Here is a 13,310-nt window from a genome sequence, read left to right on the forward strand (position 1 = left end):
GCTCCTGCTCGGGACCCAGCTGAGATGAATCGCCTGCCAGCGTGGGTTGTTTTCCACCCCCACCCCACCCCACTCTCTCTCTCTCCCTTACACAAGCTTTTGCTCCCTTCTCCCTACTCGTATGTTTCTCTCCCTCTTTTTCACCCCCTTCCTTTTGCTCTCGATCTGCTTTCTTTCGTGGGAGAAGAGAGCTGCTGTATGCACCCCTAAGCCCCGCTGTGTTGTGCCCACTCTGCTGAGAGCGAGGGATTGGAGTTTGTCTGTGTGTGTGTGTGTGTGTGTGTGTGCGTGTGTGTGTGTGTGTGTGTGTGTGTGTGTGTGTGTGTTCCCTCTGGTGTAGGCCAAGAACCCAAATCCTTCACCCAAGTAAAACTAGGTTACACATCATTTAACATAAGACCACTCTGTACAAAAATAATGACAGAAATCCGGAAATATATGTTAACGTATTACTACCATTAAAATGACAAAGAATCAAAAGTAAGAGTAAATATTTCAAGTATATTATCTATTTTTTCTTAGTTCTACAGAAGAAAAATAGATGATGTACTTGAAATATTTACATAGATCAACAAAGTAACTGTGTTATATGTAATTATAAAAACAGACAGTCTATATGTAAATTTCCCCCATAATAAATTTACCTGTAATTTAAAAAAAGAACTCCCTTAACACTTGAAATGACTTACCTGCCAATACAAAAACTGATTAGTGGTGTCTCTGTCCATTAACCTCAGTGTAAAATAAATGCATTAAATAAACTCAACAAAGTAACTTCTTGTTATACAAATTAAAGCAAAAGTTAAAAAATCTCTGAATAATGAAGTAACACTAATAGTGCTTGCCAACCGATAGCAAAGGCATGCGAGAGAGTGTAGAGAGTGAATGCCAGGTACTGTGGGTTGTGGGAGAAGCTCTAGGGTATCGGCCCATGCTGTTCCATTAGCGCTAATGCGCTAACCCCTGCTGGACCCTCACCTCATTGAGAGTGAGCAAGCGAGGCTAGCATGCTAACAGTGACATACCGCACACACTGAGATCCAAATAAAACCCACAGCAATGCAAAGAGACCACCCAGAGGGGAACTGTGACAGCCACTCACACATAAACACAGGGGCAGGCTTACGCTTTGTTGTAAGCTTGCCCTGATCATATCTCTTTCCTCATCCCGCTTGCTGTCTTTCGAGCTGAAATTTTGCCCAGCCTTGAAGAAACTATTCGGTGTGCATGTGCATAAGCTTCAATAATCAGCAGAAGACGCCATAGGCATATGGGACACACACAGAACCTAATCATCATCCAGTGAATGGCTTCTCTTCATCTACTTATTCATGTCTAGTCCATATTCCCAGCAAGCATTTTTCTTTGGGGGGGGGGGCTTAGTTTCCCATAATTCTCAACTACAGGTATTCACTCAGAGGAACTGTTGCTAATGAGGCTAGCGGCAGCCACCCATGATCTATGAAGCCGGCCGGCTATATATGGAATTAGGCCTGCGATTCTGAATCGTCTTTCACCAGGCTCTGCATTTCTAATCAGCTCCTGCTTCGTGTTTGCTAATCAACCAGTATAATCTGGGTAGGAGAGGGCTCACAAATAATCGACACTTCAGATGAAACAATGACCTTCTGCGAGCATTAGGGTACATAGAAGCATGGAGTGTTGCGAGGGCACTCATTGGTCTAAATTAAGCACATCCTCTAGTAAGGGTTGAGTTAATGGCCCAATGAGAGAAGTTCTTATTTGAGGTCGAGCTCTCTCTGCCTTAAACATTAATGTTGCTAATAGTAAATGAAAGGTAAAGGGGACCAAGTCACATTATGCAAATGGAGTTATGCTAATTAGCTACAACTAGCTTCCATTTACTGTTTGTCTCAGTAGCATTTTAGATGAGGTATTTCATTAATATAGAGAGACTATAAAGTTCTACTCTTGGTTTCTTAAACCTGTAGTACTACACTGTGGAAATGAGTCATTCTACATAACCATAGTCAACCACAGCATGGGCCAGAGACACCCTCTTTAACACCCCCTAGACATTCACACATTTGCCACTTTCTTTTCTCCTCCCCAGACATCCACGATGAAAACGGTCTGAGGCCCGTCATGGTGTACATTCACGGAGGGTCCTACATGGAGGGCACAGGAAACATGATCGACGGTAGCATCCTGGCCAGTTATGGAAATGTCATTGTGGTCACCCTCAACTACAGACTGGGAGTGTTGGGTAAGTCCATCCGCTCCGTGTAAAAGGCCACGGTTTTGACCCCGGATCTTGCATTATGTAGCAGCAGCCCGACGTTAAGCCGATAACTGATTTATGGATCTATGGGTGATTCGAGGAAGGGTTGCAGGATGTTAAAGGTTTTGTGGAACTTTGATCAGTGTATCGTAGGTTCAGTTAAGAGCATGTCTGTGTGATCAGTATGCATGTCGACTTGGTCACGGAAAAGCCGACACGATGGTGGAGGAGGCTGTTCTGCTTCGGTTGTGTATACTGGATGTCTTTCGGTCTTATTTTCCCAATATGATGCTCGTTATGAAGAGGAATTTGTTGCTCTCCATGTCCCCTCAAAAGCAGGTCAAGAGATTTAAAGAACTGCTGCAGAATTGCGGAGTATAATGTTTGTGTAAGGCAGAAGCCAGTTGTATTGTAAATGCATATCACGTAAAATGTTACGTGGTTATGAGGACATCTACAACAGGAAATACGTGTGCCTACATTTTAGTAATTTTCACTGAAGCAATTTAATAGACAAGCCAAGCAATTATTGTTACTGCTCCTGATAACAATGTACTAAAACAAGCTTTAATAGTTCAGACAGTTTGGCAGTCTTTCATTGTCTCTTTCTGTGTAGATATCGTCTCCTTCTGTGTCCTTTCCCAATATCTCAGTGTTTTTCTGCTGATAAAATACATGTAAAAGATATGTTAATAAAAAGTGAATTATGTAAATCCCATAGACTACTCCCACTTTGGCTGGATACTGTGGGGAAAACATTAAAATAGCACTGTGATTTTTTTTTTTTTTCCGTCATGCTTCGAAAGAGCTGCTCTGCTTACCATTTGTTATCGGCTGGAGCTGTCAGCGAAGCTCCCTATATTTAGTTACACTGGAGCCAGGGGGAAAAGGTGTTCTGGAAAAAGTGTGCACTGCAAGGAAGAGAGATAGAAATAGAGAGAGAGAGAGAGAGAGAGAGAGAGAGAGAGAGAGAGAGAGAATGAGCTGAGTTCAAGCTGAAGCCCTCGTTAACCATGTACATCCTCTGATTGGCTGACAGCCCTAAGCGGTGAAGGAGATGAAAGCTTTTTCACAAATGCCAGTCACTCTAACTTCCCTCCCCTATGGCGTGTTATGTTTCTAGCAAAGGGAAAAAAGTAGCTTTTGTGCTGGTAAACCAAAGGTGTGAAGGAATAATTGAAAGTAAATAAGGTTAAGTCATCTTAATTTGTGGAACTTTGTTCTTCTTAACCAAACTGAGCAATAAACAGCCCTCCAAATATGTAACTGGTCAGATGAGCAGGAGGGATGGTGAAAACCTAGCAACATTAGCAACATGGCAAGCTGAAGTGGTAAAAGTCCATTTTTCCTCACTTGGCTGCCTGTCTACTGGGATTTCTCACTTCGGTTTACTGAAAAATAAGTTTATACTAGGCTGGAATAGGTGAGTCAGTGCAAGAAAAATTCTAAGCTCTGCACAGCTGCGTTGTTTCAGGGTGTGAGTTTGAGGACACCAGTCTGTTCTGTTGGAGATCAACCGTTCTGCACGCATACATTCCTCTTTGGTCTCCAGCAAATGTGTTGGATGGAGGTGAAGGTGAAAACAGTGTCCTAGATAGTGAGTGAGCTGTGAGCACGGTCGCTTTGCAAGAGATTGCAACCTGATGTCCTCCTACGGGCCTGTTCTGGGAGTGAGAACCCTTTTTACACTTTGAAGGTTAATGTTTAGCACTGCTGAAGAAGCTTAGTGACAGAATGTGTGTATGTTTGTGAGTATGTGTGTGTGTGTGTGTGTGTGTGCGTGTGTGGACAGCAGTCTGCTGTCTGCTTGGCCTGGGTCCAGAGGCACCAGTGAGAAGTACATAAGGCCTCAGCTGTTTCTAAACCCACAACATTTTAATTAATTTATCCCCTTACCACGCACTTACTTCTTAGTGTGTGAGAAATTACATCTAGGCACAAGACACGCATTTATAGAAGCTAAAACAGTTATAGGCTGTTAGAGTAAGTGGAATATGTGTTGGATTCCTGCATAATTATATAATATATAATTATTAAATTGGCTAACATGCATTCATGACTTTATAGATTTAGATATATTAAAGCTGGTTGCAGCAATATATAAAATGTAATAGGGTATCTGTGTGTGTGTGTGTGTGTGTGTGATACTTTAGTTACGACTGCACCATCTGTGTTGGAGCATCAAATCTGGTCTGTTGATGAGGTGTAGCAGGATATAGTTAGGACGAGCTGAACTGAAACCTGTCATGGGCACATGTCCCTCTTTCTTTCTTTATATCTGTCTATTTTTCTCTGTCTCGCTCGCTTGTTACACACAGATGTGAGCAGACTACTGATGGGTCTTGCATAGAGCAGCATGTGTCTGTCTGAGTAGTTAACCCTTTCTTCACCCCGGGGATTAGCACTGACCATGGGAAACGTAGTTCGGTGTGCTCTGCGTAGCAGGACGATGGAGGATCACAGCTGACCTTTAACTGCCTGCAGCAGTGCTAGTTCACCACGCTACGTACAAGCTTTTTCTGCATGTAGCATTAAGGTAAAGCTCCGCGCTAACCCAACGGCCAGCTGTAGTGCTTTAATCTCCTCCTGGCAGCTTCTGTAAGTCAAACCACGTTGTCTTCCTCTTCATCAGCAAGCCGCCATTATGAAAGATTCTGTGATTTTTGCAGGGTGGTTCGGTTCTGGTGACAGTGGCACTGTGGGACCAGGGCAATGGACAGCCTGCTCAGAGCTCTACGGTGAATAGAAATGACATGAAATAAAATGAACCTTTTTATCCTCGTCCCACAGAGCTGGAGCAGACACTGTTTTTGATGCGGGACATGATCGAGCTGACACAAGCCTTGCTGTGTCAGTGACGTTTAAATGGCATTATTTTGCACCCGTTGATGAGTCATAGAATGGGAATCTATGTACAAAAAAAGGTCAGTCAAATGATCTAAAGTCATGACTTTTAGAAACATATTTTAACATGATAACGGCCCATTTTTTGTACCAAAACAGACCACTCGTTTTCCATCTCACTCGTATTGAGATTGGAAGTGTGTCGTTCAGACTGTGTCCTGTACCCTGGGGGTGGCGGTGTTGTGACGTTGAGAAGGGAGCAGACTTCCACCCCCGTGCCGCGTGCCCGGAGGCTCCTGCCGGCCTTCGGGGTGCCTGAGAGGGCCGGTTGAGCGGGACGAGGCCAGGCAGAGCTCAGGGGATTTCAGTCCTGTCGGATGGAAAAGCGAGAGGAACAGGAGGGACAGAGATGAGGCTGTAGAGTCATTCAGTGAACAGTGACACATTTGGCATCTGCCACCTTTCCATTTTCTTGTCTTTTTTTCAGTTTAGTGTCAAGTTCTGTGTGCCCACGGAGTGTGTGTATGCGTGCGTGAGGTGTTTGGGGCTAGAAGGACAGCAGAGTGGTAGTTTCATGGCTGCCTTAATGACCACGCTGTCCGTTAAGAGGTAGCGGGGGCGAGGCGGGGTGTTGGGGCGGGGATGGGTGAACGGAGAGGAGAATGGGAAAAAAAAAGAACAGATAAAGGGAGAAAAGAATGACGAGGAGAAGGATGAACAAAGGCCGAAGAGGAGTGGAGATCCCTGGCAGCAGGGAAACGTCACGGAGGGTTTTCGTCTGAAGGGCAAACACACAGGAGAGGATCGAAGGGATCGAGGAGGAGGGATGGGAAGTTGAGCCGGAAGTAGAAGCTTGGGAAAACGTCGGAAGGCTTCAAAAGAGATGGGCGGAGGAGATGAGGCGGGCAACGAGTGGTTTGGTCCTGGATGAGAGCGCTGGGGCAAAACACCCCCACGTCGTGCCCCTCATATCTTTTGGGTTCACACCACGCACAGCGAACAAGTGACAGGCAGTGAAACCAACAACATGCACTTCCTTTAGGTCCCTGCGTGCCAGCCAGGGCGGGAGGGAGAGCGGTTTTGGCTGCACCGCTTAAAAAAAAAGGAGAGAGAAAGCCCTCATTAACATGACAAATCGAGCACTCCTTCCTCCTCGCCCTCCTGCTCCCACTGCTCGTCGCGTGCTCCTCTCCTGTGATTTCAGTAATGAAGCATAGCAGTGCAGAACGGCACGAGCCCTCGTGCAGGGCTCATTCAGCCCGTTACTGCTCCACCATGCGAACGCGCCTGAGAACACTGGGAACCTGAGAAGTCAGGAACCCAATTCTCACTTAAAAAAAAATGCTTTTCTTGTTTTTTTGTTGGGGTTTTTTTTCGTGTGTGTTTGCAGTTTGAATGAACTGTTAGTGCAAGAACCGGTGAGATCAACTGCAGAGTGTTTAGAATACATGCTAAACTTAGTGCGAGGAAATGTCTGAGCATATATCATTCCACCTGTGCTTGTATGTCATTGCTAAAGATAATCATGCCAATTTGATTTTGATGACATGGCTATAACACCAGACCAGGCAGGTGATATAGACACAATAAACTGACCCACACTCAGTTAGTAACACTCAGTGAATATTTGAATCATGCATGTCATGCATATCATGAATATTACAATGATCGTAATATTTATTAAGCAGAGCGATATATTACATTTCTTAAGCTTGTAGACGAATGATCTAACTCTGCATATTTGGTCAGTAATCGGAGTGGATTACTGATTATTTTGCCAAAAGTGTTTTTAGAGATGTCTTTAGTTGTGTGTGTAACTTCTATGTCTTGTGCTTAAAAAAACAAACAAAAGGGTAAATAATGCTGGCGGGCTTCAGAAAGGTCATCGTTGTCATTGTTGTCAGGGTCGTCGGCGCTGGCCTCTGTGCGCCTGCTAATGGTGCTGTGTGTGCTGTCGCTTCTCTTTTAAGCAGTGAGCCCTGAGTGGAGGGCAGCGCACACAGCTGTGCAGTGCATTAAACCGTGCAGTTACGGGGGGGGGTCAGCAGCGGAATAAAACAAACAAACAAACAAATGGGAAACAAAGTAGCGGAAAGGAGCAGGAATAATGAATCAGAACCGACCTGCAGACAGCACAGTGCATGCACACACACACACACACACACACACACACACACACACACACACACCGGAAAGAGTCGGATTCCCGACACGAGCGATTTCAGGGATGCCTAAGTGTGCTAGCGTGAAGGGAGCTCCTGTGACTGCTCATTTGCATAGTCACACCCAAAAGAGGCCTGGGGTGGGGGCCAAGTGGTGTGGTGTGGACCTGATTAACCACAGCATGAAAGGTCACCTGTGTCCAATCACACGCAGACACAAACACACACACACACCGGTTGTTTTTGTTTTTTGCCTGTCGAGCATCAAGTGAAGCTTGCTTGCAAGGACACCATCCCCCTGTAACCAGTAATATGATCTGTGGCCTTGTGCCAGCTCCATGTAATCTTCCCATCCTCCTCTGACTGTTGTCGCTGCTACTGTTGAAGTTCTGTAGGAACTTGCTCAGGACTCTGGGCTGAGAGAGCCCACAGCTGATATGCCGTGCTCCGCCACCTACTCTTCAAAAAAACCTGTCTGCAGCTCAGGACATGAAATTTAAAAAAAAGGGAGCAGGGGACTTTTGCATTATACATAAACAAACAAGCAGGAAGCAGATACTTGAGTGAGCATTACCGTGAAAAATATGTCAGCTTGTCATGTAGAGAAAGCAACAGTCTTTGTTACTATGACGGAGAGTGTCACATGACACGCACTCTCGGTGCAGGCAGCCTGTGCGAGGCGATGACACATTCCGCACTTGCTCTTCACCACTGAACATCCCCACGCCGTAAGCAAACATGGCGTTAATATTCGCCATTGACACCAGCCTCAAACAAGACGTGGAAACATCTGGAAGGTGTGGAATGGAAATTCTCAGACCGTACTGGGGGTAAGATGAAAATGTTACTGCCCTGACCGTACTTGGGGGAGATGAAAATATTACTGCCCTGGCTGTACTGGGGGGAGATGAAAAAGTTACTGCCCTTACCGTACCAGGGGGAGATGAAAATGTTACTGCTCTGACCGTACCGGGGGGAGATGAAAATGTTACTGCCCTGACCGTACTGGGGGAGATAAAAATGTTACTGCCCTGACCGTACTGGGGGAGATGAAAATGTTACTGCCCTGACCGTACGGGGGGAGATAAAAATGTTACTACCCTGACCGTACTGGGGGAGATAAAAATGTTACTGCCCTGACCGTACTGGGGGAGATGAAAATGTTACTGCCCTGACCGTACTGGGGGAGATGAAAATGTTACTGCCCTGACCGTACTGGGGGAGATGAAAATGTTACTGCCCTGACCGTACTGGGGGAGATGAAAATGTTACTGCCCTGGCGTTGGTGTCTTTTTTTTGTTGTTGTGACAGCGAGCCTCGCACCTTTGCAAGCGGACCTTGGCCGGAGGAAACAGGCAAAGATTGGAGCTTGACCTTCTTATATGAAGTTGTTGACATTTTTCATTGTTCTTCACAGCCCAGCTTCTTTCCCAGCCTCTCACTCTGCCCAAAGGAATGTTAAGGCCTTTACTGAGCAAACCTGGAAACCATGAAGACTGTTGAAATTTACAGGGACACCTTTTCAAGTAATGCTAATTGTGAGAAACCATGATCTTAATGATACTTGGCTAACGATTGTATACATTTTGCACTGCAGTTCAGGACCAGCCATTAAGGCCAATAATTTCTGAACAAACATGAACAAAGGAAGATGTTAAAAATAGATCAACCATTCCAGTCCTACTTGTGAGCAATTAGCATAAGCTGTTGCTCTCATTTGACCATAATGAAGTTCACTCAGTGTAGCTGAAGGATGAAAAAGAGCATAAGACACTAAACAAAGTCTAACCGTATCACTGAAGTGTAGAGCCCCAAAACTACTACAGCAAGTTCAGATTTATACTTTGCCTGCCTAAAGTAGCAAATTAAGCCCAGCACTGTCCTAATGCTGTGCTGTTTTTTATTTGTGAATGACGAAAGGCAACACCGCACAAAGTTACATATCCTTTAAGAAGAATATCTCGGAGAGTTTCAAATGCAGACTCTGACATCAAAGCCCCTGTCAGAGGAGATTGCTTTAGGACTCTTTCTGAGAAGTTCTCATAATGAGACGCCAGTTCCATGAAAACTGGGGCGGGACACACACACCATTTTACACGGCTGTTACATGGAGATTTTGGTTTGATGGCTTGTGTGTGTATATATAGATATATATCATATATCTAAATATATATGTCCCTAAAGCTCCATCAAAGTACCTTTACTGAGGACCTTTTCACAAAACACGAGAACTTCAAATAACGTACCCCTGTTGCCAATGAAGCTCATGCTTCTTGTGTTTATAAAAATAAAAATAAATAAATAAAGTTCACAGACACAGGAGTCTCTGGCCCCTGATGGGCAGTTTCGCTTGTCATTGTTAAGCCCACTCTCACACTTGCAAAATCAAGTATATTGTATCAACTGTAGCACTTTGGCACAATTTAAAACTCACCTGCTGGGCCATAAATAATCTCTTGTAAATTGTCTAGCTAAATGAATAGATTGACCTGAGACTGAACCCTTCACTGCCATAAACTGGAGGACCACAGATGGTTGATTGCTAATGTGAAAGGAATTAATATAAATTCATATATGTATATATATGTGAGCAGAAAGGTATTGGGACACACCTCTTAATTATTTAATTCAGATGTTTTGTTCAGTCCCATTGCCACAGGTGTATAAAATCAAGCACCTAGCCATACAGCCTGCCTTCATAACCATTTGAGAAAGAGTGAGCTCACTGTATTGCAGTGTGGTATTGTAACAGGATGCCACTGTTGCAACAAGTCAGTTTGTGACATTTCTTTGCTCCTAAATATTCCACGATCAGCTGTGAGTGGTATTATCGAACAGTGGAAGGAACCAAAGCAACTCAGGCACTAAGTGGCAGACCACATAAAGTTTCAGAGTGGGGTCACAGATTGCTGAGGAGCTTAGAGCATTAAAGTTGCCAACGCTCTGCTGACTCAATAACTGCAATGTTCTAAACCTCCTCTGGCATTAACAGCACAAAAACTGTGCGCCGCGAGCTTCATGGCATAGGTTTCCATGGCCGAGCAGATGTACGCAAGCCTTACGTCACCAAGCACAATGCTGGAAGGAAGGAAGGAGTGGTGTAAAGCACAACTCTCGAGCAGTGGAAACATGTTCTGTAGTGATGAATCCCACTTCTCGATCTGGCACTATGATGGATGAGTTTGGGTTTGGCGTATGCCAGGAGAACATTACCTGCCTGACTGCACTGTGCCAAGTTTAAAATTTGGTGGAGGAGGGATAATGCTATGGGGTTGTTTTTCAGAAGTTGGCGTGGGCCTCTTAGTCCCGGTGAAGAAACATCTTAATGCTTCAGCACCTCAAGACATTTTGGACAATTGTATGCTTCCAAAAGGGGAAGGCCAATTTCTTTGCTTGACTGTGCCCTAGTGCAGAAAGCAAGGTCTGTAAAGGCATGGTTGGGTGAGTTTGGTGTGGAAGAACTTGACCGGCCCACACAGAGCCCTGACCTCAACCCCAATGAACATCTCGTGGATGAACTATAATGGAGATGGCATGTCAAGCCCTCTGGTCCAGCATCAATGTCTAAACTCACTGAACTCCTGCTCTTCTGGACGAATGGGCAAAAATTCCCACAGACACACTCAAAAATCTTGTAGAAAGCCTTCCCAGAAGAGCGGAAGCTGTTATATAGTTGCAAAAGAGGGACCAACACCATATTGATGCCTGTGGATTTAGAATGGGACATCATAAAAGCTCCTATGTGGTTTAAAATCTGCATTCATTAAAAGCACCAGCTTTGCGTGACAAACGGGACATTATTGGCATGTTTGATCTGTGTCAAATGTGTTTGGGGATATTTTTATCAAATACTCTGGAAGCCATAGTGCAATATTTAATTTAATTATTTAATGTGAATGGGAAATGACTGCAAGGGATAGCATTAATAAATGTAAATGATAATTATAACATAATTATTATAACGTAAATTTCATTAAGTAGCACTGTGGCACTTTATGGTGAGTGCCGGTTATGTTGACGTTACACATTTAGGGCAAAGGTGGCACTCATGTATAACATTCACAGTGAACATAACTATACACTTAACATTAAATGATAAACACCTGTGAACGTGTGCAATCCTGGGGGGGGGGGGGGGGGGTTTACAATACAAATAAACACAGTACATGTGGATCCCCCTGACTTATGGGGGAAGAGCAGTCCGTGACAACATGTCAAAACCTGTTCTTCAATCAGAGAAGATAACACATTCTAGTGCTTTTGTGTGACATCATTGTGTTTAACTGAAATAACTACATTTTTGGCCCTTAGTAATTGACATTTTCTCCCCCTCCCCACCATTTAAAATTATGCTGTTTTGATAGGTGGCCCTGATTAACATTCAAAAGTATACTCTTTTAAATGCTGTTAATATTCCTATAAAAGAAAGTTAATAGCTTGACACTAATTACTGGATGATCCCTGCTGAAGATTTTAATTATATGTGCTTGAATCCGATTAGAACCTCACATGTGACTCTGCACTCAGGAAAGTTGTTGCATATGCCACACACAGTCCCTCTTATAAAGGATTTACTTGGAATTGTTATTTCTGAGACTTTTTGAATTGCTCCCATATGAAACAAGCTGATGATGCTTCTTTTCTAACTAAGTAAAGTTTATTTTTTTGTACAGTGTTTGTTAACAGAGGTGTAAAAAATGTTTTACAGAAAGACTAGAGAAATTAAAACAGGAGAATTATAATAAAATGAAGTTACGTTTTAAAGATCGGCAATCAAAACAGAAGTAAAACGGGAGATTTATGATATAATTTAATCAAACTAAAGTTAAAATCTAAAAATGTAATAAAACAAGTAATAAAAATCTTAAAGCTCCTGCTTTATTCACCAAGTAGATCACATGAGATATTGTGGAGCCAGAACATGATAGCGTTTAATAGCATTCGAAAGTCATAAAAGTATCTTAAAATCAGTTCTTAAAGACACAGGTAGGCGGTGTAGATGTTTATGTATGGGTGTTTATGTATGGGTGTTCTTACATGTTAAGATTCTGGCTGTTGCATTCTTCATAGACTGGAAATACAGCTTTTAGATGAACCATCTAAAAGTAAGTCGCTCTGGATAACAGCGTCTGTTAAATACTGTAAATGTAAATGTAAACCAGACAAAACACCATTACAATATTCCTGACATGATCACAAAAGCACATATTTTTCATATTTGTGGATAGAATATCTTGGACCTTGGATATATTTATGAGATAACAGAATACTATTTTACTGACATTACTGATGTGGTTATTAAAATTAGGGTCACAATCAAAAATAATGTTTCAGATGCAGGTTTTAGGCTTGACAGAGACTTTATATAACCTAGGGCATCAGCTCTCTGTTCCCAATAACAAGGAATTCAGTTTTATCCTTGTTCAGCTATAGAACATTCTGACCCATCCAGGACCTGATGTCCTTTAGGCAGTTAAAAATCGACCAGATAGACCTATAGTCCTATAGTCGAGTCTTGTGCGACTCCATAGGAAAGAACATGATGCTTGAAATAGGGTACGCCTAGTGCTACACAGAATTTTCAGCCACTGAAACAAGTTTAAAACGACAGCAGAGAGTTCAGCCCAGTTTTGTAACCTGTTTAGTAGTATATGGTGATCGGTTGTGTCAAGTGCAGCACAGAGATCTAAAATGACTAATATCGATACGCTACCATATAAGGTCATTTAAAGTTTTAAGGAGTGCAGTTTCTGTACTGTGAGTCTGAAATCCAGGAAGAAATGTTTCATTTAAAATGTTGCAGATAAGATCATGACACTGAACAGGTTTCTCAATGATATTGCCAAGAAAAGGAATGTTTGAAATAGGCCTAAAGTTATTCAGGACAGAGAGAGGAAGATTACTTTTTCTCTGTACACGTCTGATCACAGCTGTTTTAAGGCACTGTGGATAAACTCCTTGTTCCTGTGAGTGATTATACTATCTGTGTCATCTGAGAGGAGGCCAAAAACCTGTCTGAAGAATCTACTAGGTAGTGGGACAAGGGAACAATTGATAGAGTT

General features: G+C 43.2%; 1 protein-coding gene across 4 annotated transcripts in view; it reads left to right on the forward strand.

The window, feature by feature from the left end:
- Nucleotides 1–13,310, forward strand: part of nlgn4xa (neuroligin 4 X-linked a) — a 61,075-nt gene that overhangs the window by 17,403 nt on the left and 30,362 nt on the right. For all 4 annotated transcript variants that reach the window (XM_027010121.2, XM_027010097.2, XM_027010114.2 and 1 more), the window contains one exon: nucleotides 2,075–2,227. In XM_027010121.2, coding sequence (XP_026865922.1) covers nucleotides 2,075–2,227 — 153 coding nt within the window. The remainder of the gene's footprint in view (nucleotides 1–2,074; nucleotides 2,228–13,310) is intronic.

The sequence above is a fragment of the Electrophorus electricus genome, chromosome 16 (assembly GCF_013358815.1).
Source record: "Electrophorus electricus isolate fEleEle1 chromosome 16, fEleEle1.pri, whole genome shotgun sequence".
In the NCBI taxonomy this organism is placed as follows: domain Eukaryota; kingdom Metazoa; phylum Chordata; class Actinopteri; order Gymnotiformes; family Gymnotidae; genus Electrophorus; species Electrophorus electricus.